Below are 22,958 nucleotides of genomic sequence, written 5' to 3'. Positions count from 1 at the left end.
ATTTACAGTGTTTTGTTAGTTTCAGGTGTACAGCACAATCAGTTGTACGTATACATTTATCCATTCTTTTTTAGATTCTGTTCCCATGTAGGTCATTACAGAGTTCTGAATAGAGTTCCCCGTGCTCTATATGAGGTCCTTGTATGTTATCTATTGTATATATAGTAGTGTGTATCTATCAGTCCCAGTCTCCCAATTTACCCTCCCCTTTTCCTGCTTGGTGACTTGTGACTCAGTTTCTGTTTGTAAATAGGTTCATTTGTGCCATGTTTTTAGATTCCACATATAAGCAATGTCATATTTACCTTTCTGCCTGACTTACCTTACTCAGTATGACAATCTGAGGTCCATTCATGTTGCTACAAATGGCATTTTCACTCTTTTTTATGGCTGAGTAAATACTCCACGTGTGTGTATGTGTGTGTGTGTGTGTATGCACCACATCTTTATCCCTTCCTCCATTGATGAGCATTTGCATTGTTTCCATTCTTACTGTTGCAAACAGTGCTGCATGGGAAACTAAGGTGCATGTAAACACTTTGGGATTACAGTTTTCTGCAGATACATCCCTAGAAGTGGAATTGCTAGATCATATAGTAGCTCTATTTTTTGTGATTTTATGTTTTTTACTACATTATGGAAATAGTAGAATATTACATTTTTTATTAATGGAATATATTTTTAAAAAAGAAACCTGAATTATGTTGATACCACATCTTGATTTTTTAAAATACACTCTTGATAGTAAATGCCAGCAAATGACAATCTCTATGATATACAGTCCAAAACTGTAGGAATGATATTTCCTTTACTTAGAATTGAGGATAATTACAGTATCATAATGTTGAAAGGTATATAGTTGTTTGTCTAGACTTACAGTTTTCAAATGAAATGCTGCTGCTGCTGCTAAGTCGCTTCAGTTGTGTCCGACTCTGTGCAACCCCATAGACGCCAGCCCACCAGGCTCCCCTGTCCCTGGGATTCTCCAGGCAAAAACACTGGAGTGGGTTGCCATTTTCTTCTCCAACGCACGAAAGTGAAAAAATAAAGTGAAGTTGCTCAGTCATGTCCGACTCCTAGCGACCCCATGGACTGCAGCCCACCAGGCCCCTCCGTCCATGGGATTTTCCAGGCAAGAGTACTGGAGTGGGTTGCCATTGCCTTCTCCTCAAATGAAATAACTAATATCTAAAAGTTACTTCCACAAGTCACATGGCTTCCTCGGGCCAGATCTGGCCTGGAAATCAGTGTCTCTATCCCAACACGAAGTTTTTTCCTTATAGGTTCCTTCACTATTAGCAGTGTAGAAAATGTTGATATTTGATAATAGATTCAAATATATATATATAAAGGTGAAAGTGAAAGTCACTCAGTCATGTTCTACTCTTTGTCACCCTATGGTCTACACAGCCCATGGGATTCTCCAGGCCAGAATACTGGAGTGGGTAGCTGTTCCCTTCTCCAGGGAATCTTTCCAACATAGGGATCAAACCCAGGTCTCGACCCACGTTGCAGGCAGATTCTTTACCAGCTGAGCCACAAGGGAAGCCCACATATATAAAGATAGGTAAACTTAAGAATGTCATATTTGAAAGGTAGATAAAATATATAGCCATATTTGTTAAAGTTTTCACAATGTTAATTTGTGGCTGTATCAGTTATAGATTGCTTCTGTAAGCAATAACCATAAACTAAGGACCTAAAACAGTTCGTTCATTACCTACAGTTATGCAGGTTGAATTCCAAAATCGGTCTTATGTTATTGACAGAGCTGTGTTCCTCCCAGGGGCTCCGGTAGAGAATCCTTTTCAGACCATCTCAGGCTTCAGAAGCTGCCCACGTTTCTTGACTCATGATTCCTTCTTTCACTGTCAAGGCCGTCAGCACAGCAGCATCAGATCTCTGACCTCTTTTTCCACTGTCACGTCTCCTTCTCTGACTCAGACTCAAAGCTATTCTTTTCTAAAAATAAAAAATTGTGACTACACTGAGACTGCCTGGGTGATCCAAGCTAATCCTAGCTCATGATTTTTAATTTAATCACATATGCAAAGCTCCTCCTGCCACGCAAGTACCTTTTTATAGATTCCTGGGATTATAATGTGGACATTTTGGGGGTACCATTATACAGCCTATCATATAAGTCTGTAATCAATAATTAATAACTTCTTGGAATAATACATATTGAATGCAATTATTACATCACTGAATCTTTACAGTTATTCTGAAAACTACTGTATGAAGACTGTTTATATTGTCCTTAAGAAACTGAATCTCTATGTTGTCATTCATCTTGGCCTCAGATAACTTGTGGTAAAGACTCTAGACAAAACAGACACAAAACTAATTGTGTGAACATGATTTATTTGGTATCCACAAAGGGTGGGGTGAAGGTCGCAGTTCCCATTCCCTTTGGTTTCTGTTCTCCAAGAAGTGGAGTCAAGTTCAGCCCAGTGTATATTCTGATCCCCGGGAGCCATGAAGGAAGTCAGAGTTCACACGGGACCAGAACAAAAGCTCTGGTCAGCTGGGGGTTGTTAACCAGGTTTTTATTCGAAATATTCCTCCTTTCTATCCTTTTGTGATCGCTTCTCTTGCTTAGCCTTCGAGGCTGCACATTTATGTGTGGTTAAGATGGTGAAAAACAAAAGGCAGAAAATTTGGCTCTTCCTTTTATTGCTTTCTTAGTCACACTTTGTTAGAATCTCAGGACTCTACAGGTCTTTATGGATCGATCAACCAGCTGTGTATTGTTAATTTGCTGAGCACATGCATACCAACAAAATACTGGTTGACTATTTACCTGTATTGCTTTTATTCCTGCTCCTTCCACATGCACAGACACCAGTGCCGCACGCATACACTTGTACTACAATATGGTGCCGCTTTGGGTTTTCTTATTATATACATATATTTGGTCAGTCTGGGGTTATAGAGCACAAAACTGCAACTTTTGATACGTTCATAAGTTCTGTATATTAACATCGGAGAATCATTGCACAGAGCGACAGTCACGGGAAACTTGAGGGACCCAGCTTTTAGGAAAAAGGCAAAGTTAGGTGAGAGGGAGCTTAATGTAGATATTATTCCTCTGGGGGGGTAAGTACAAAGAGGAACAAGATTTTTCTTAGACTACAGTATTCTGAAAGATTTTCAAACATTCTCCATATGTGCTAAGTTGCTTTAGTTGTGTCTGACTCTTTGAAATCCCATGGACAGGCTCCTCTGTCCATGGGGGTTCTCCAAGCAAGAATACTGCAGTGGTTTGCCATGCCCCTCTCCAGGGGATCTTCCCGACCCAGGGATCAAACCCGTGTCTCTTATGTCTCCTGCATTGGCAGGCTCTTTACCACTAGCACCACCTTGGAAACCCACTGCTAAGCAGATACTACATTTCAGACATATAAAACTAATGGCTAATGGCCTACAACAAATTTGTATTAAATACTGTATATTTTGTTAATACCATATATTAACTCAGCTCCAATTCTATTTTCTATGTTAATAAGATTTGAACCAGATATAAATGACTTTTCCCAAGTCCTTACCCTTCTGTGATTCTGCCTGAGAGCACATGGAACCAACAATAATTTACTCTATGCTATAATCATCCTGTTTTGTTTTTAGAAAACTCCCAAGAACCTGACAACACACATTTGTTATGGTTGCTCCTCAGCATTTAAATATGAAAACAATTAACGTGCATTTGTAGGGAATATGACAAATGGGAATTTGTGAGCAGACCAATTTTTCATTGACCTACGTTCAAGAACACTATTATAACTCAGGCTTGCCTCCCAAGTTGTTTAAATGAGTTGATTTCCTAGTATTTATGTGGGCAGGTTGACAGATGAGAATGACTCTGGTGTAAGCTCAAGGGTCCCTTTCTATTTCCCCTCCTCCAGGTTTCACTTTTGTGCTGATTCAGATGTGAGCTCTGTGCATTCAGCCATCCAGCTAATATACTGAGACAAGAAAGCAATAACTTTTGCTTATTACGTGAATTGTAGAGAAAGAATCAAGGGTTCAGGTGAATAAACTTTTACTATGGGAACAGCTCACTGGGCAGAATTTTCAGCAGGGTCAGAATAATCATACTTTTTGTCTTGAATATACTGTCTCCTACTTATGTCTTTTCTATACTCTTTCTCATTCAGGTACACCATCAGCTTGTAGATTACTGCAGGTTAAATATTATTCTTATTTTATAGGTGAGGAAGCAGACACAGGCTGTTAAATGAATTGTTCAAGTCCATGTTTTCTCATGTAGTCCTCCATGCACAGAAAGTGGAGCCATCTCTGGTCACTTACATATCTATTTTTTAAAGTTTTAGACTTAGTGAAATACCCTACCCAAACATCCTTTTTCTAAATGAAAGTAGAATTTTCCTGCAAATTGGGCAGTTTCAAAGACAAAGGAGACAGAGAATTAACACCTTAGCAATTAATGTCATGATGTGAGCCCTACCTAAGACATCCCTTTCCACTCTGTGAACCATAAATCAGAACCCATGCATAACTGAAGAGTGTAATTTAAGTGTAATGTATGCTCGCTGTGATGTTTGATTTCTGGGGTGATTATAAACTAAATATTGTCATTCATCCTGGATCTCAAAGTATGTGTGATAAGGAGTCAAGAAAAAAAAAAAAAAGATGTATTTAGCATTCACAAAGGAGGATAAATAGTTAAAGCAGGATTTTTTTGATGAAAAGGCTTGGTTGCAGAGGTTTAGGCGGCAGGCAGGTTTCTCAGCACTGAGCTGCCACTATGTCCTATATAGATTGCTTGGAGGCCAAATTGTGAAAAAGCTGAAAATACTGAGAGAACGCTAGGACTTCCTAGGTGGCACCAGTGGTAAAGAACTGCTTGTCAATGCAGGAGACATAAGAGACATGGGTTCAATCCCTGGGTCGGAAAGATCCCCTGGAGAAGAGCATGGCAACCCACTGCAGTATTCTTGCCTGGAGAAGCCCATGGACAGAGGAGCCTAGTGGGCTACAGTCCATGGGGTTATGAAGAGCTGGACATTACTAAAGCAACTTAGCATGCACACAGGAAGGCTTAAATTAATAGAAGGGTTAGGGTTAGACTGAAACAGAAGCATCTACATAAAAGGACTTGGAAATATGTCTGTGGGGCCCAAATAAAGTTTGTAGTGAAGAAGTGTGTGCATAATGTGGTTTTGCTGTCAGTTCAGTTCAATTTAGTCGCTCAGTTGTGTCCGACTCTTTGCGAACCCATGAACTGCAGCACGCCAGACCTCCCTGTCCATCACCCACTCCCGGAGTTCACCCAAACTCATGTCCATTGAGTTGGTGATGCCATCCAACCATCTCATCCTCTTTCATCCCCTTCTCCTCCTGCCCTCAATCTTTCCCAGCATCAGGTAGTGCTTGGGAAACTCCAGGTACAGATTACACAGAGAGAAAGTAAGTTATCAAGCTAAAGAGGTGCATTTGGGAACTAGCAAGATTTCTTCTGGCTTAGAGATTCTAAAACAGCCACAGAAGGAAATAAATCAATGCTTTAAACCCGTTGACAAAGTAAACTCTCTGGAGATGATTGTATAACATCTAACTTACATGTTATAACTTCTCTCTGTGTAATTTGTACCTGAGTTTCCCTTGAAATGTAGCAGGAAACATTTATGCAGATGTTTACTTCACTTAATAATATGGAGGAAAGAGGACAGTGGGGTTCAAGCTCTGACTCTGAAACGAATGAATTACATGGCACAGGGATGTCACATGGGTCTTTCATCAATAGAGAGAGAGTTGCTAGATGATGTCAGAGGTTTTCTTCAGTTTGGAACCGTGGCTGCTGAAAGTCAAAGTCACTCAGTCATGTCCGACTCTTTGTGACCCCATGGACTATATAGTCCATGGAATTCTCCAGGCCAGAATACTGGAGTGGGTAGCCTTTCCATACTCCAGGGGATCTTCCCAGCCCAGGGATTAAACCTAGGCCTCCCTCATTGTAGGCATATTCTTTACCAGCTGAGCCACCAGGGAAGCCCCCAGAGAAATAATCGGGTCCAGATCATACATGCCAGGAGCTTAATTTTTCACAGAGACAATTCTCTCATCCTCAATTCCCTTTGAGGTAGCAATTAAAGCCCTCATGAGAAGCGGCAAGAGGACCAGACTCAGGAGGCTTTGGTTGGGAATCTGTGTCGGATCTCATGTGCATCCCCTCGTCTCATGGATGGCGTGCGATGCGGTTCACCATATGGCCATGGCTGAACATCGCAAAGGAGGATGTCCTGTGTCCTCATTTTAGTTTTATCATCTCCTGCTGAAGGTTCTCACTCTTCAGAAAAGTTCACGAGTGAGGCTAGAAGTGGGAGATGGTGATGATTAGTGTTCCTCATTTACTCTGAGCCAGAGTGGACGCTCTGGCTGCAGCAATACACCACCTTCTGATAATCATTTATTAGTAGTGTTGTGATCTCCCAGTAGCCCCAGTGCCAGCATCACACTTTGGCTGCCTCTCAATTTATTCTCAAGGTTTTACTTTGGAGAAATCACATCGGCCTTTTTCACTCATCTGTTTTCTAGAATACATTTAATTGCAAATTAACAGCTTATCTCTCAACTATTCCTAAATCTGGCTTTTCGTGTGTGTGTGTGTGTGTGTGTGTGTGTCTTAGGAACATGCTTATCAAAGCAAGAAGGCTTTCTGATTTTACTAACTACAACTGATAACCTACTTTTATTTTTAGCCATCAGAAAAAAAAAATCTTTATTTTCGATATATTAGTGTTAAGTCTGCCAGGAGAGAGAAACAATTTGGGCAATTTAAAGCTGACATATAATTAAGAAAAATACACATTCAAACCTGGGTTGTTTTCAGTGGACCTGAATCTCACCAAAGGCTGATATTCTATAGATAAAGTTTTATTTCTTATACCTTGCATGGTGCATGCTAATTACCAGGTGAATTAAACAAATAAGGGTCCCCCCTTTTAGAGTGGGCTTCCCTAGTTTCAGACAGTAAAGAATCCACCTGCAATACAAGAGACCTGGGTTTGATCCCTGGGTTGGGAAGATCCCCTGGAGGAGGGCATGACAACCCACTTCTGTATTCTTGCCTGGACAATCCCTGTGGACAGAGGAGCCTGGTGGGCTACAGTCCATGGGGTCACAAAGAGTCAGCCATGACTGAGAGACTAAGCACGCCACGCACCCCTTCAAGAAGGATACATTTCCAAAGAGGGTGGGTATCAGGTTTGCGCTTGTTGGACACGATGAACAAAGACAGAGAAGCTGGTTCTCCTGTTCATCCTGACCCTCTGCTGCCATAGTTACGATGTACACATGAGCACTGCTCTCACCTGCCATGAGGTTTCATTCTCTTCCCTTAAAATGTGTGACTTTGAACTAAATGAGCTCAGTCTTTTCTATATCCAGCAATGCCTTTCTTCTTTATTCTCAGTAGCAAAATTGGACTGTTTTGTACCTGTGATGCCTGTGAAAGCATTTGAGGTCCAACACACATGACATTTTCCCCCCTTAAAACATGCCTCCAACCCCCAGTATTCTCAGAGTATGATCTCTTTTGAATGTCTTCCTCTCTGCTACCCCCCACTAAAGCTCTCAAAGAGCAAATTGCAGAAAATAAATTAATTCATTTAAATATGCATGAATCTCCTCTAAGTGAGGGAATAAGTTGAAATGGTGCTGAATGATTTCCTTTGTTATGTGTGTTCTGAAGTATTCATAATGCCCTATTTTGTGCCTTATACCTTTGATAAGAACAGATCCCAGAATCTTTTGCTTTATTAAATTGTTTTTAAAGTAATTTAGATTATGAAAGAGCAAATTCCAGTCAAAGTACAGATTGGTTTCACTGATTTGGAAAACTGGATCACAAGTTTATCCAAAGAGAGATGGACCCCAGAGGAAATGAAAAGTGATTCTGATTAAACTGTTAGAAAAGAGCCTCAAAGGAGCTGACATAATTTTTGCAGAAACTTCTTAAAAGTTTGAAACTTGCCAACCTTTCTCCTAAAACATGTGCCAAGATTTTATCAACCTCTGCTACTGTGTGGCATGGCAGTTTAAGTTCTAAGAATCAATATACTCAATTGTAGATTATAGGGTAGATTTAGAATATTTATCAGAATTATTACTCATTTATTTCCAGCTGTCATTGGAGGTTTTCATTTTCATCATGGGAACCACAGACACAAAAACCTGAGTATTTTATGTCCTTGCCTGTTTAAAAACAAATTTTACAGTTGGATCACTGAATTCATAAAAGGAGAAGTGCCAGAAAGAGGAGGCAGAGATATCAAAAACAGAAGTAAACTGTCGACCAAAGGCCTCTAGTGTTGGAGACTGTGTTCTATCTGATCTTTTCAAGGAGAGGGATTTAAGGAAATTACTATTTGCCGTGCACACACTGGTTGTCAGGGTAGCTTTCGTGGATGGCAGTGGTTCATTTTTGATGCCAAAGCAGTGAAGGAGAGCTTGGCAGCTGAGTCGGAGCTGGAACTGAGGAGACTGACTACAGAATGGATGAAGGTTAGAAAAGGATTTGGCAGCCCTGCCTGAGAACAAAAATAATCAAAAGAATTACCAAGAACCGTAAAACCAGGAGAATAGGATTATGAAGTACAGCAGCCTGTTGTTGTTGTTGTGGTTTTTTTTTGTTTTTTTTTTTTTTTTTTGGAACATGGAAAAATATTAAACATATTCTAAGTCTGTTAGGACATCCATGTTTTTCTGTGAGTTTCTGTTATTATAGTGATTTCTATTTTGCCCTGAGGCTATGGATAGGATCAAGTCAGAGACTTTGTTATTGTTTATTTTTTAAGTGTGGAAAAAGGCATACTTCTTCACACAGGATTTAAATATTTCGTACAAGTGCATATTTCTTCCCTATAGTTGAATATTTCCTTTGATGCCTGAGGCTTATTATTTGTATGCTAATTTGTTCTCTTGGAAAGCTATGATATATTATATTTGCAAATAATCTTTGAAATCTTTTGGAGCAACTGTGAAAAGAAACAGTGCATTTCAGGACTATGGTGTGGCTTGTGTAAGAGTTTGTCATGAGAGGTCAAGAAGTATTTTATGTAGCTGAAGTGTGCACAGAGGTGGAGGAAAGTTGAAAGATGAGGTTGGTAATTTAGATGGGCTCAGATTCTGTATTAGGAGAGGAAATCTGTATTTTAGTCTGTAGGCAATGAGGGAAGGTTTTATTTTATTTTTAAAAATATTTTATTGAATATAGTTGACTTGCAGCGTTACATTTCTGCTGTACAGCAAAGTTAATGTATATGTATTAACTAATGTCAGTATACCTTTTAATATTCTTTGCCCATGTAGGTCATTACAGAGTATTGAGTAGAGTTTGCTGTGCTCTACAGTGTGTCCTTATCCATTATCTATTTATAGATGAAAGTAAAAGTCGCTTAGTTCTGTCTGACTCTTTGGGACCCCACGGACTACACAGTCCATGGAATTCTCCAGGCCAGAATACTGGAGTGGGTAGCCTTTTCCTTCTCCAGAGGATCCTCCCAACCTAGGGATATAACCCAGTCTCCCGCATTGCAGGCGGATTCTTTACCAGCTGAGCCGCAAGGGAAGCCCAAGAATACTGGAGTGGGTAGCCTATCCCTTCTCCAGCAGATCTTCCCAACCCAGGAATTAAACCGGTGTCTCCTGCATTGCAGGTGGATTCTTTACCAACTGAGCTATGCCCTAGTAGTGTGTGTATGTTAATCCTAATCTTGCAGCTTATCCCTCCCCTACCTCTCCACCTTGGCAAGCATAATTTTTGTTTGCTGCATCTGTGACTATTGCTGTTTTGTAAATAAGTAGGAAAGAATTTAAATAGAGGAGGGAAATGATCCCCTTTGTGTTCAGCAGTGATTTATGGGATCATTTTATGGATTGGATTAAAGAAAGATACAGTAAGTAACTTTAAAAAAATTCAGACTACTTACAAAGCTAGAACCTCATGTTAATTATTTCAGTAAACAAAAAGAAGCATTTTGTCATTCATTCTAAAAGGGCAAGATTTTTTGAATGATTTAAAAAAAAAACTGATGGCTCTATTAAATATATTAAAATTGACACTTGAACAGTACAGGTTTGAAATGCCCAGATCCACTTACATACAGATACGTTTTCAATAGTGAATGCTACAAATACTAAACAGTCTGTGGTAGGTTGAGTCCTAGGATGAGCAGAAACCACGGATATGGAGGGCCGACTATAAATGACAGGTGGATGAACCCTCAGGTTGTTCAGGGGTCATCTGTTCTATAGTTTTCAATATATATCCTTGACCTTTAAAATTCAAATTCAACTTCCATGTCTGTTTATGAAAAACGGAATTCTCTGCTTCAGGGATAGGCTCTGTGAGATCATTTGGTTCTTTACAACAAACACAAAACTCGAAATGTCACTTCTCCTTGTGAAACGTGACACATGTCTGTTTCTGTAATTTATTCTGTGCTGTTGCTGTGACTCACCCAGATGACCTGCCATCCTTTTGTTTAAAACAAAGTGGTGTGATTGAAAGGGCCACATGTCCTGCAGATGAAGTTCCGGAGACATGAGGGAGTCATCACAATTACAGATCCACAACCACACGTCCAGTGTACGGGGTGTCTCGCCACCCGCTGCTGTTGACAGAAGGATTATCTTGTAGGTAGAACTCAATATTACCCATAGATAATGAATCTGTTTTCCTATCTATTTATATATAGGTACTAACTGTTCATTGATGTTTCTTTAAAAGCATATGTCGTACAATAAATGGAAAAGCAGAATCTTTAGGAACTTCCAGTGTGAAATATTGTTTCATCACTACTGTATTTCTGGTGATTAGCTTGCTTTTTAAATAGCTCTGTGAAATGTTTTTTCTAATCAGTGCACTTGAGCCAACATCAGAACTAGAATTCCTAATTCTGAGCCGAAACAGTTGGAGACCAACCAAATCAGGACCTTTAATAAGCATTGTAAGGGGAAACCCATCAATCATGTATTCCCTCTCCCTAGCTCTGCATACATTATTGAAAATTTTTATCAAGGTTTTTATACTAAGTCTTTAAGAAATTCAGATGATACATATATTAGCATGTAGTATTATCTAATCAAAATTTGATGTGTCAGGGTGAGTCCACTAACATATTCATAATTTTAATAGTGTTAACAACTCTGAAATTGGCTGATAATTATTTTAGAATTAGAGGCTCTAATTTGTACATTGGTAACATGTTTCCACTGACCTGCCAATGTAATACCAATAATAAATTACACTTCAGTCTTCTTTGAGATCATAATGGGCAGTTGAAATGGGATATTTCTACCAGAATTGAATATTAATTTTTTCATGAACATGCGAAACTTCTAAAATGTATAAAGCTCAAGGCCAGGTTTAGCATTGTGCTAGCAGAGTCCGATCATCTTCTCAGTGGTTTTAATTTAGTTAAAGACTATGATTGAAACCAGTCTTTGTTGTTGTTTTCAGTCACTCAGTTGTGTCTGACTCTTCACGACCTCATGGACTCAGCATGCCTGGCTTCCCTGTCCATCACCAAACTGTGTTTCCCAGAGTTTGCTCAGACTCATGTCCATGGAATCAGTGATGCATCCAACCATCTTGTCCTCTGTGGTCCCCTTCTCATCAGTTCAGTTCAGTTGCTCAGTCATGTCTGATTCTTTGTGACCCCATGGACTGCAGCACACCAGGCCTCCCTGTCCATCACCAACTCCCGGAGTTCACTCAAACTCATGTCCATCAAGTCGGTGATGCCATCCAACCATCTCATCCTCTGTCCTCCCCTTCTCCTCCCACCTTGAATGTTTCCCTGCATCAGGGTCTTTTCCAATGAGTCAGTTCTTCGCATCTGGTGGTCAAAGTATTGGAGTGTCAGCTTCAGCATCAGTCCTTCCAGTGAATATTCAGGACTGATTTCCTTCAGGATGGACTAGTTGGATCTCTTTGCAGTCCAAGGGACTCTCAAGAATCTTTCTTCTCCAGTGCCACAGTTTAAAAGCATCGATTCTCTGGTAGTCAGCTTTCTTTATAGTCCAACTCTCACATCTACACATGACTACTGGAAAAACCATAGCTTTGACTACACATATCTTTGTTGGCAAAGTAATGTCTGTGCTTTTTAATATGCTGTCTAGGTTTGTCATAGCTTTTTTCCCAAGAAGTAAGCGTCTTTTAATTTCATGGCTGCAGTCATCATTTGCAGTGATTTTGGAGCCCCCCAAAATAAAGTATCTCACTGTTTTCATTGTTTCCCCAATATTTGCCATGAAGTGATGGGACTCATGCCATGATCTTAGTTTTTGCAATATTGAGTTTCAAGCCAGCTTTTTCACTTTCCTCTTTCACCTTCATCAAGACACTCTTTAATTCATGTTTGCATTCTGCCATTAGAGTAGTGTCATCTGCATATCTGAGGTTATTGATATTTCTCCCCGCAATCTTGATTTCAGCTTTTGGTCATTCATCCTGGCATTTCGCAGGATGTACCCTGCATAGAAGTTAAATAAGCAGGGTGATATCCTTGACTTGCTCCTTTCCCAATTTGGAACAAGTCCATTGTTCCATGCCTGGTTCTGACTGTTGCTTCTTGACCTACATATAGGTTTCTCAAGAGGCAGGTTAAGGTGGTTGGTATTCCCATCTCTTTAAGAATTTTCCACGGTTTGTTGTGATCCACACAGTCAGAGGCTTTAGCCTTGTCAATGAAGCAGAAGTAGATGCTTTTCTAGAATTCTCTTGCTTTTTCTATGATCCAACAGATGTTGGCAATTTGATTTCTGGTTCCTCTGCCTTTTCTAAATCCAGCTCGTACCTCTGGAAGTTCTCAATTAACATACTGTTGAAGCCTAACTTGAAGGATTTTGAGCATTACCTTTCTCGCATATGAATGAGTGCAGTTGTGTGGCAGTTTGAACATTCTTTGCAGTTGTCCTTTGGGTTTGGAATGAAAACTGACCTTTTCCAATCCTGTGGCTACTGCTGAGTTTTCCAAATTTGCTGGCATATTGAGTGCAGCATCATCTTTTAGGATATGAAATAGCTCAGCTGGAATTCTATCACCTCCTCTAGCTTTGTTCGTAGCGATGCTTCCTAAGGCCCACTTGACTTCACACTCCACGATGTCTGGCTCTAGGTGAGTGATCACACCATCGTAATTATTTGCGTCGTGAAGATCTTTTTTGTATAGTTCTTCTGTGTATTCTTACCACCTCTTCTTAATATCTTCTGCTTCTGTTAGATACATACCATTTCTGTCTTTAATCGTGCCCATCTTTGCATGAAATATTCCCTTGGTATCTCTGATTTTCTTGAAGAGATCTATGCTCTTTGCCATTCTGTTGTTTTCTTCTATTCCCTTGCAATGACCACTTAGGAAGGCTTTCTTATACTCTCCTTGCTATTCTTTGGAACTCTGCATTCAGATGGGCATATGTTTCCTTTTCTCTTTTGCCTTTCACTTCTCTTCTTTTCTGAGCTATTTGTAAGGCCTCCTCAGACAACCATTTTGCTTTTTTGCATTTCTTTTTCTTGGGGATGGTCTTGATCACTGCCTCCTGTACAATGTTAACAAACCTAAGTCCATAGTTTTTCAGGATGGAGGTTTATAACATTGTACAGGAGGCGGTGATCAAAACCATCCTGAAGAAAATCAGCCTAATCAGTGTTATTTTATCACTGTCAGCAAGGCTTCTGAGTACAGTATCAAGCACCACGTGAAAGCCAAAATCTTAGCCAGAGAGCTTTCCCCTTATTTACATCACATTAACACACAAATCAGAGAGACCCCAATGAGAACATTCTATTGCCTCTGAATATTTCTTATGATATATTTTAAATCTATGCAGTAAGGGTAAGTCATGTTAACACAGCGATTTTAAACATCTTACATTTTAGATCCCTTAGCTCAACCAAAATTTTACGTAGAACCTTAAACAATAAAGCTAGATAAACAAGTGTTTTGATTGAAGTACAATACAAATGCTATATGTGTATTGTGACTTATCACATACAGTTTTGAAAGTTACTAAAATACATTCATAACATTGTATATATGTCTTTCTAAATTTTCTGTGGCCTCTGCTTAATTTTTTCTTTAAGAAATAATAGCTAATAATACAAGTGAATACCGAGTGCTTCCATATATGTCAGAGACTCTTTTGAGTGCATCCTTTGAATCATTTTAGGTAATCTGACAAGAATCGAGTACCATTTTACAGGTGAGGAATCAGAGAGAGAGAGCGCAACTTTGTTGCCTGGCATCACAGAGTGTCCAAGCAGTAGAGCTAGGAGTATTCTCTGGAGGGCTGGCTCCAGAACTGAGGTACTTACCATCTCTGTACCATCTTCTACCTAAAATAAAAATAACCTCGCACCAGGATCCCCGAAAGCACAGGCTGCTGTAGAGCGATGTTTGTCAGACGTACTTCAAAATTTTGCAGAGAACTAGTTGCCTTAGGGCTTTGTGGAAAATGAGCCCGTACCTCTTTGCTACCTCTTGAACTTTGTTTGAAGCAAATGGAGCTGTCAGCCGTGGCTGTACATTGGAGTCACCGGGGACAGGTGGTTATAAAATGTACTGGTGCCTGTACTTGGTCCCTGACTTGGAGGGCCTGATTTAATCAGTCTCAGGTGTGACTTTGATGCTGTTTGTTTTTCCCCAAAGCTTCCCAGGTATTTCCTATGCAGTCAAGGTTAAAAAGGACTGTGTTTAAAGCAAAGCTGCTTCTCTGCTATGTGCACACCTTTGCTCACACAGGGCAAAGGTATATGTGAGATGGGTGTCAGGAGGTGCATAACAGAGTGGGATAAGGGGGCCAAAGACAAGCCATCCTAAGTTAATAGAACCACTTATGCATCTTCTTGCTTTAAAGTCGCTCAGTCGTGTCCGACTCTTTGTGACCCCATGGACCACACAGTCCATGGAATTCTCCAGGCCAGAATACTGGAGTGGGCAGCCTTTCCCTTCTTCAGGGGATCTTCCCAACCCAGGTATCAAACCCAGGTCTCCCGCATTGCAGATGGATTCTTTACCAGCTGAGCCACAAGGGAAGCCCAGGAATACTGGAGTGGGTAGTTTGTCCCTTCTCCAGCAGAACTTCCCGACCCAGGATTCGAACCGGGGTCTCCTGCATTGCAGGTGGATTCTTTACCCCATACTGAGTCATTAAAAGACTCTTCTTTATGTTATATCAACACCACACACACACATATACACACACACACTCTCTGAATTCTCAGTGGGTCACTGAAACCAGTCTCGGTGGTCCTGCTCATTGTACATATGTTTTATAACCCCTGGCTTTACACTGTGTGATGTGAAAAGTAACAAAATTTCAATTTTGGAAAAGGATTATTTTGGATAAGAGAACATGGGGCGTAAATGGGAAGATTCTGTTGAAAGGGAACATCTGTTTATGTTAATTAGCAATTATGGTTAAAAACCTATTCCTCATAAGGAGCACTTGCTATTTCTGTAGTACCCACATGGCTGCTTGTAGCTAGAGGGTCTGTCATATGTAAGGCCTTCCTTATAGCTCTGATGGAACAAAACGATTAGTGTCTGGGGAGGGACTCACAGCCTTAGCATCCATGCATACAACTGTGGTGTTGGAGAAGACTCTGGAGAGTCCCTTGGGCTGCAGGGAGATCCAACCAGTCCATTCTGAAGGAGATCAGCCCTGGGATTTCTTTGGAAGGAATGATGCTAAAGCTGAAACTCCAGTACTTTGGCCACCTGATGCGAAGAACTGACTCATTAGAAAAGACCCTGATGCTGGGAAACATTGAAGACGGGAGGAGAAGGGGAGGACAGAGGATGAGATGGTTGGATGGCATCACCGGCTCAACGGGCATGAGTTTGAGCAAGCTCCAGGAGTTGGTGATGAACAGGGAAGGCTGGTGTGCTGCAGTCCATGGAGTCGCAAAGAGTTGGACACGACTGAGAGGCTGAACTGAACTGATACATATATACATGCATATGTACATGCCCAGAGCTGGGGAGAAAGAAAGGAGGGAGGGAGGGAAGGGAGGGAAGGGAGAGGAAGAAAGAAAGGGCAAAAAGAAGAAGGAAGGAGAAGGGAAAGATTGATGTCCATACCTGTCACTAAATTGTTATTTGGGCGAGTAGATTATTTCTTCTCTGTGACTGCGTGTGCAGGCAGCTCTGCTTCCATCCAGTGTAATTAAACATATTCATTTGTTTTCTTGGACATAAAGTGTAGATTATATGCTGTCAAGTGATTCTCTTTTCAAAAAGAAAATACTTTAGTGTTAGAACTCCACCCCAGAAATGTCGTCCATACACGCCTCCAGCTCCTACCATCAGTTTTGGTGTGTTGTGACTTTTTAAATGATGATTTTTAGTTTGAATAAGTTCACTATGCAGTCATATTAACGGTATTCCTTTTTCAATTAGGAATTAGAATCCAAACCATGACTTACTTTACTTTTTTCCCTTTGCTCATTCAGATTGTAATTTTTTTCTACATTACTTTATATTCCTGTAGATAAAGTTTTCTTTTTTCCTGAGAATTTTGTCACAACATGGATTAACAGAATCCTTTAAAGCAGGAAGACAAATATTTGCACAAGAAAGACAGGGATGGAGGAAAACAGTAACTGATACATTTGAAGTCTAAGTTTATCTGGACCATAGTGGCCTGCAGTGCTCTTAATTTTTAGCTGGAGGGCAGAAGGGCAGAATTCTGTCTTGGGACAGCTCCCCCATTGAATGCACAGAATAATAGGTGTTGAATCAAGGAATCCCTTAGAAGTTGTGCTTTAAATTTTTTTTTCAACTAAAATGTCATGTGTTATATTAGAGTAATTGAAACAATTATGTCAAATGATTCACCTGCTTTGTAGCAAAACTGGGGAATTCTTATAAAAGAAGCCTCCTAGCTCACCAGTAAAGCCTAGGATGTAGAAAAGAAGAGGAATGTCATCACTTTGACAGGTTATTTGTTGGTTTTCTGATCTAGGCTATTGCACTGCCAGGATTCTGAGAGCCCTGGCGTCCTTGCTGGATTCCTTTCAATAGCTCAACTCCTAGATAATTGAAAAATGAAATCATTGTGGTCCGCTTGAGGAGCGGTGGATCAGGACTGAGAGATTTCATCTTCTCTTTCTGTGTGTCCAGATGGTCATTGTCTTAGCATTCTAGTGCCCTCACTGCTTCTGAATCTGAAACATCTGTTTCTGTATCATTCTTCACTCTTCAGTTCTGTCACTAAGGTTCACTTGACCCTGTGGACTGAAAGGATGAGCAACAAGCTCCAGGAGGGGATAAAAAGAGAATGCCACATCTCTGCTCTTTCAGCTCCGCAGAGTAACTGGCTCAGACAGAAGGCAGGAGAGATGGCTTGACTTCTCTTGGCAGGGGTGACGTTGTCCTTGACACCTGGGAGAGTTCAGGCATCTCCTTGAATACAGAGCATAATGGGCCACGAGGCTGGGGACCACAGGGGAACTGTGTTACTTTGTGGCAGTCTAACTGAAGACAGAATTTCCTCCACGAGAAACAGTATCTTGACACTTGAATGGCCATGGTGATTAACAGCCAAACCGACCAGCCTCCCACATGTTTTAGGATTTACCTGCAAAGTAAAGGCCAGTCTAATGAAACATGCTTGTTGAACATCTGATCAACTGTGACTTGTTCTCTAGCATAGGACTTGAGCCAGAAAAGCCAAGTGTAATTCAGAGGCACGGGAAAATATCTTAGATTGTAGTCTGATCTTCTGTGGTGTAGTTTGAGTATTTTGCCCTTCCTTAATCAATTCAGTCAAGTTTATCACTTTAGTCACTTGTGACCCTGGCAAAAGGGTTAGTCAAGCACTCGGTCAAGATGAAATAAAATAAAAGTCTTGAGTTTCAGGGCCAGAAGCCTTGAGCTTTCTCTTTCTTTAACTGACTCAGAGCAGTTCCTTGCTTTGAGCTGTCAGACCCACCTCCTGGATGGACATCACAGGCTGACTGCTGTACGAAGCCCCCACTTCATCCCATTATCCTTTACCTTCAGCGGACATTAAATCCACCTCCTTGCACAAAATTACTTAAACTTCCTGACTTAGGAAGGGAAATTCACATGCCAGAAAAAGCATCCTTTGGGTTGAGTCAGACCCATAACTCACAGGAATGATTTATTATGTGTCTGTTTATCACTGAATCATGTGTCCACTTTGGGGAACACACTTTTTTTTAGGTTTTTGCCATTATAACTGGTAACAAACCAAAAAAGATACAGCAGCATAAACAGTTATTTTCAGCAGGGGTTCAGCCTCTGTGAGACCTAAGAGTTTGTAAGGAAAGTTTTAATGAAATTACAGATTAAAGTTGTGTCCTGCCATTGCAGAGCCAGTTCCGCTTTTAGAGTGAATGGGGCTTTCATAGCACCCAAGGAGATACTTAGCTGTGCCAGTGACAGCAAGGCTGTGAGCAAGGGATCATTATTGGACCTGCAGTGCCATCTACAGGACGGATGGAAGAGTGGCGCTTCCACTTCTGCTTCAAATAATGTAGCCCCAAGGGGATAAAGCGGAGAAGGCAATGGCACCCCACTCCACTACTCTTGCCTGGAAAATCCCATGGATGGAGGAGCCTGGTAGGCTGCAGTCCATGGGGTCGCTAAGAGTCGGACACGACTGAACGACTTCGCTTTCACTTTTCACTTTCATGCATTGGAGAAGGCAATGGCACCCCACTCCACTACTCTTGCCTGGAGAATCCCAGGGACGGGGGAGCCTGGTGGGCTGCCGTCTATGGGGTCGCACAGAGTCGGACACGACTGAAGTGACTTAGCATAACATAGCATAGCAAGGGGATAAAGATGTGTGTGTTTCGAGTTCACTGTGTACAGGCAGCAAGACTTGGTTGCTACATTTTAAAAAAAAAGGTTGTCTGTTTGCATAATGCTTTTGTAGTACTTAAGTGTCTATTAGACGTATAGGTAATGGAATGTTGTTTTGTTGAATTAATTGGAAATCCGATTCATTTGTTTCAAACATCCATTTGATAATCTTTGTAAGAGACAGTATTTTACTTTCTGGTTACTTTCAATAGACTGTATGACACTTGATATTAGATCATGATTTACTTATTTATCATGCCTGTGGTTTCTGTCACTCCCTGTCAGAACACAATCATCAGGCAGCAAGAGATTTTTATTTTACTGATTTTTTCCTGAGAACTTAGAACAGTGCCTGCACAAAAGCAGGTGCTCACGTATTTACATGTGAATGAGTAAATGTCATCGTTTTGATAATAAGAACAAATGTAGAAAGATAGCTACCCTCCTGGAATTTTCAGTTCAGTTCAGTTCAGTCGCTCAGTCGTGTCCAACTCTTTGCGACCCCATGAATCGCAGCACGCCAGGCCTCCCTGTCCATCACCAATGCCCGGAGTTCACCCAGACTCACGTCCATCGAGTCAGTAATGCCATCCAGCCATCTCATCCTCTGCCGTCCCCTTCTCCTCCTACCCCCAATCCCTCCCAGCATCAGTCTTTTCCAGTGAGTCAACTCTTTGCATGAGGTGGCCAAAGTACTGGAGTCTCAGCTTTAGCATCATTCCTTCCAAAGAACACCCAGGGCTGATCTCCTTCAGAATGGACTGGTTGGATGTCCTTGCAGTCCAAGGGACTCTCAAGAGTCTTCTCCAACACCACAGTTCAAAAGCATCAATTCTTCGACGCTCAGCTTTCTTCACAGTCCAACTCTCACATCCATACATGACCACTGGACAAACCATAGCCCTGACTAAACGGACCTTTGTTGGCAAAGTAATGTCTCTGCTTTTCGATATGCTATCTAGGTTGGTCATGACTTTGTTCCAAGGAGTAAGCGTCTTTTAATTTCATGTCTGCAGTCACCATCTGCAGTGATTTTGGAGCCCCAAAAAATAAAGTCTGACACTGTTTCCACTGTTTCCCCATCTATTTGCCATGAAGTGATGGGACCAGATGCCATGATCTTCGTTTTCTGAATGTTGAGCCTTAAGCCAACTTTTTCACTCTCCTCTTTCATTTTCATCAAGAGGCTTTGTAGTTCCTCTTCACTTTCTGCCATAAGGGTGGTGTCATCTGCATATCTGAGGTTATTGATATTTTTCCCGGCTATCTTGATTCCAGCTTGTGCTTCTTCCAGCCCAGTGTTTCTCATGATGTACTCTGCATAGAAGTTAAATAAGCAGGGTGACAATATACAGCCTTGACGTACTCCTTTTCCTATTTGGAACCAGTCTGTTGTTCCATGTCCAGTTCTAACTGTTGCTTCCTGACCTGCATACAGGTTTCTCAAAGGAGTCTGGCTTTTAATATGTGGGTGCCAATACCATCTTCCTTTCTTTCTGTAGTTGTGAAAATTAAATGAGATAGTGGATGATGAAGTAATGTGAACTGTGAGGCACTATAAAATTTAGGCATTTTTCCCAAGTATAATTTTAAATTTTTGGTAGAACTCTGGAAATGCAGAAAATGTAAGACCCTCCTTTTCTCCCTCCCCCATAATTTCCTGAGGTACTTTTCAAAGACCATATAGGTGGGGGCCTGGAAATCTTTATTTCATAAAACAAAGAAAAAATGGAAGATCCTAGAGCATCCTAAAATTTCCAAACTTCTGGCAAAAAGATGAAGCTGCAACTGAATTGAACCCAAAAGGAAAAGTTACTTTTTTAATATTGCCCCTCCCTCAATTATTTCCTGATACATCTGATAGGATGTATTTTTTGAGGAAAATACAGAAAATCTTAATCAGTCTATTATTATTTAGCTATGGTTTGAGCACTCCCTAACTTTTAAAAAAATTTAGACCAAAAGGGTCTGGACGTAAAAAGATTCCCTGAATTTAGTTCAGTTCAGTCGCTCAGTTGTGTCTGACTCTTTGCGACCCCGTGAATCGCAGCACGCCAGGCTTCCCTGTCCATCACCAACTGCTGGAGTCCACCCAAACCCATGTCCATTGAGTCGGTGATGCCATCCAACCATCTCATCCTCTGTCGTCCCCTTCTCCTCCTGCCCCCAATCCCTCCCAGCGTCAGGGTCTTTTCCGATGAGTCAGCTCTTCGCATCAGGTGGCCAAAGTATTGGAGTTTCAGCTTCAACATCAGTCCTTCCAATGAACATCCAAGATTGATCTCCTTTAGGATGGACTGGTTTTACATGTTTTTCCACAAAGTAGGATAGAAATGTTACATAAAACATTAGAAAATCAAGACCTGCGGGGTTCGTCTGGGCCATGCCATCTGATTCAGTGGGAGAGGTGAGGAGAAAGAGGCCCTCTGATTCAGGCCCGTCCTGGTCTCCTTCCCAGGTGCTTCTCCATCCTTCTCCCGCCCAGACCCCAGGATCCAGCAGAGAACACAGTGCTGCATATGCAGTAGGGCCCCAGCGAGCCTCGTCGCATAAATCAGTTTCTCAGCATTCTAAATCCAAAGTGATTTTTCATCAGCTCATGTTTGTCTTGACAGCCTCACTTCAGCTAGAATCTTTTGGGTAGGACTAAAGTTCAAAACGATGGGCCTAATAGACAGGATTGAGTTCTTTGGATTCAGAAAGGAAAAAGTCTCTCCTCACCTGCTGTTTATGAAACTTGTGATGTACAGTCTGCCTGTTAGAAGCCTGATTCCCTATTTCATGCTTCTATTTTTTTTCCCACCCTTAGATAGATGGATAAGACAGACGGATGCATAGATGAATGATGGATGGATGGATAGGTAGGTAGAAACTGTGCATGTCTTTGCTTCAGGAAGTCAAATATATTCAATAAAAGTGAAGTCGCTCAGTCATGTCTGACTCTTTGCAACCCCATGGACTGTAGCCTACCACACTCCTCCGTTCATGGGATTTTCCAGGCAAGAGACCAAAATATGTCTGCCCTCCTGGCCACACCACCCCCCCCACACACACACAACACCCCTTTAGAATGATGCCAGAATTACCATTTTACTTGAATAGCATTAGATAGTCTGTTTAATCTGATCTAAACTTTAGGAAACGCAGTACCACTAAAATCTCTAAGGTCAGCCAGTGATTCTTAAGGCTGCACATGCAGAGGAACAGGCTGCACACACTCCAGCCCTGGCTCTCGAGCTCTCTAATGCCAGGCATTTTTAATTGAGAAATCAGCAGTGTAGTACTTACTAGATTTTCCCAAATCCCATGCTGAGATCCTACAGTCTTCTCCCGTCCCCTTATTAATAGCCACGATCTGACAGGTAGAATTATGAAACCTGGAAAAGACAGAGGCCAGAGGAAACTACCCCAGTCTTCCTGGGGCCTGCATATCCCCGCCCCCACCCCAGCACCTCTAAGAAAAGCAACCAGAGCCTCATCCTCTGGTTGACAGGCTACATCTCTGGGAGGCCAGAGGCTGTTTCCAAGGATGCAGGATGCCACACACATAACACGGTCATCAGTCATTCATCAGTTATGATTGCCATATGCCTCCATCTATTGAATCATAGCCTACAGCAGCCACCACCCATGAACGGTCCAAAGTCAGATTCACACAGAAACACTGAGGGCGAGTAAAACAGACTCACCCACAGATTCTCCAGCACTATCAAAACTAAATGCCTGCTCCTGTTGCTGGTTCCATAAAGTAAACAACTAACATTCCCTCTCCCCAATACCACATGCGTAAGGAGGGGGTGGAATATTGCACTACAGTGAACATCTGGAGGTAACCACGTGCCACATTTCTTCAGATCAGTGAAGAAACACAGCCTTTGGTTTTAAGCATGTTCCCTGTATTTTTGCAGCCACATGAATAATTGCATAATTACACAGAGCTGCTCTGTACTTCCATTCATCTTCCTCCTGCTCCTGCACACTCTTCTACCCAGTCCTCCTCCTCCAGGGTAACTGTGCCTCCTTTTGTCTGTTTTCTGTATGAGGCTTTATCTTAGTGGGACTCTCAAGAGTCTCTTCCAGCACCACAGTTTGAAA

General features: G+C 41.3%; 1 protein-coding gene across 12 annotated transcripts in view; it reads left to right on the top strand.

Annotated features, from left to right (window-relative positions):
* TPK1 (thiamin pyrophosphokinase 1) overlaps positions 1 to 22,958 on the top strand; it is a 383,151-nt gene that overhangs the window by 291,078 nt on the left and 69,115 nt on the right. The window contains exon 9 of one of the 12 annotated variants that reach the window (XM_055591204.1): positions 10,489 to 10,586. The exons of 10 other annotated variants lie outside the window; for them this stretch is intronic. In XM_055591204.1, coding sequence (XP_055447179.1) covers positions 10,489 to 10,571 — 83 coding nt within the window. In that variant the 3' untranslated portion in view covers positions 10,572 to 10,586. Of the gene's footprint in view, positions 1 to 1,786; positions 2,044 to 10,488; positions 10,587 to 22,958 lie in introns of those variants that run through there. One more of the 12 variants, XM_055591202.1, reaches the window with a different exon arrangement.

Source organism: Bubalus kerabau, chromosome 8 (assembly GCF_029407905.1).
Source record: "Bubalus kerabau isolate K-KA32 ecotype Philippines breed swamp buffalo chromosome 8, PCC_UOA_SB_1v2, whole genome shotgun sequence".
In the NCBI taxonomy this organism is placed as follows: Eukaryota; Metazoa; Chordata; class Mammalia; order Artiodactyla; family Bovidae; genus Bubalus; species Bubalus kerabau.
This window is presented reverse-complemented; position numbering and strand designations above follow the sequence as displayed.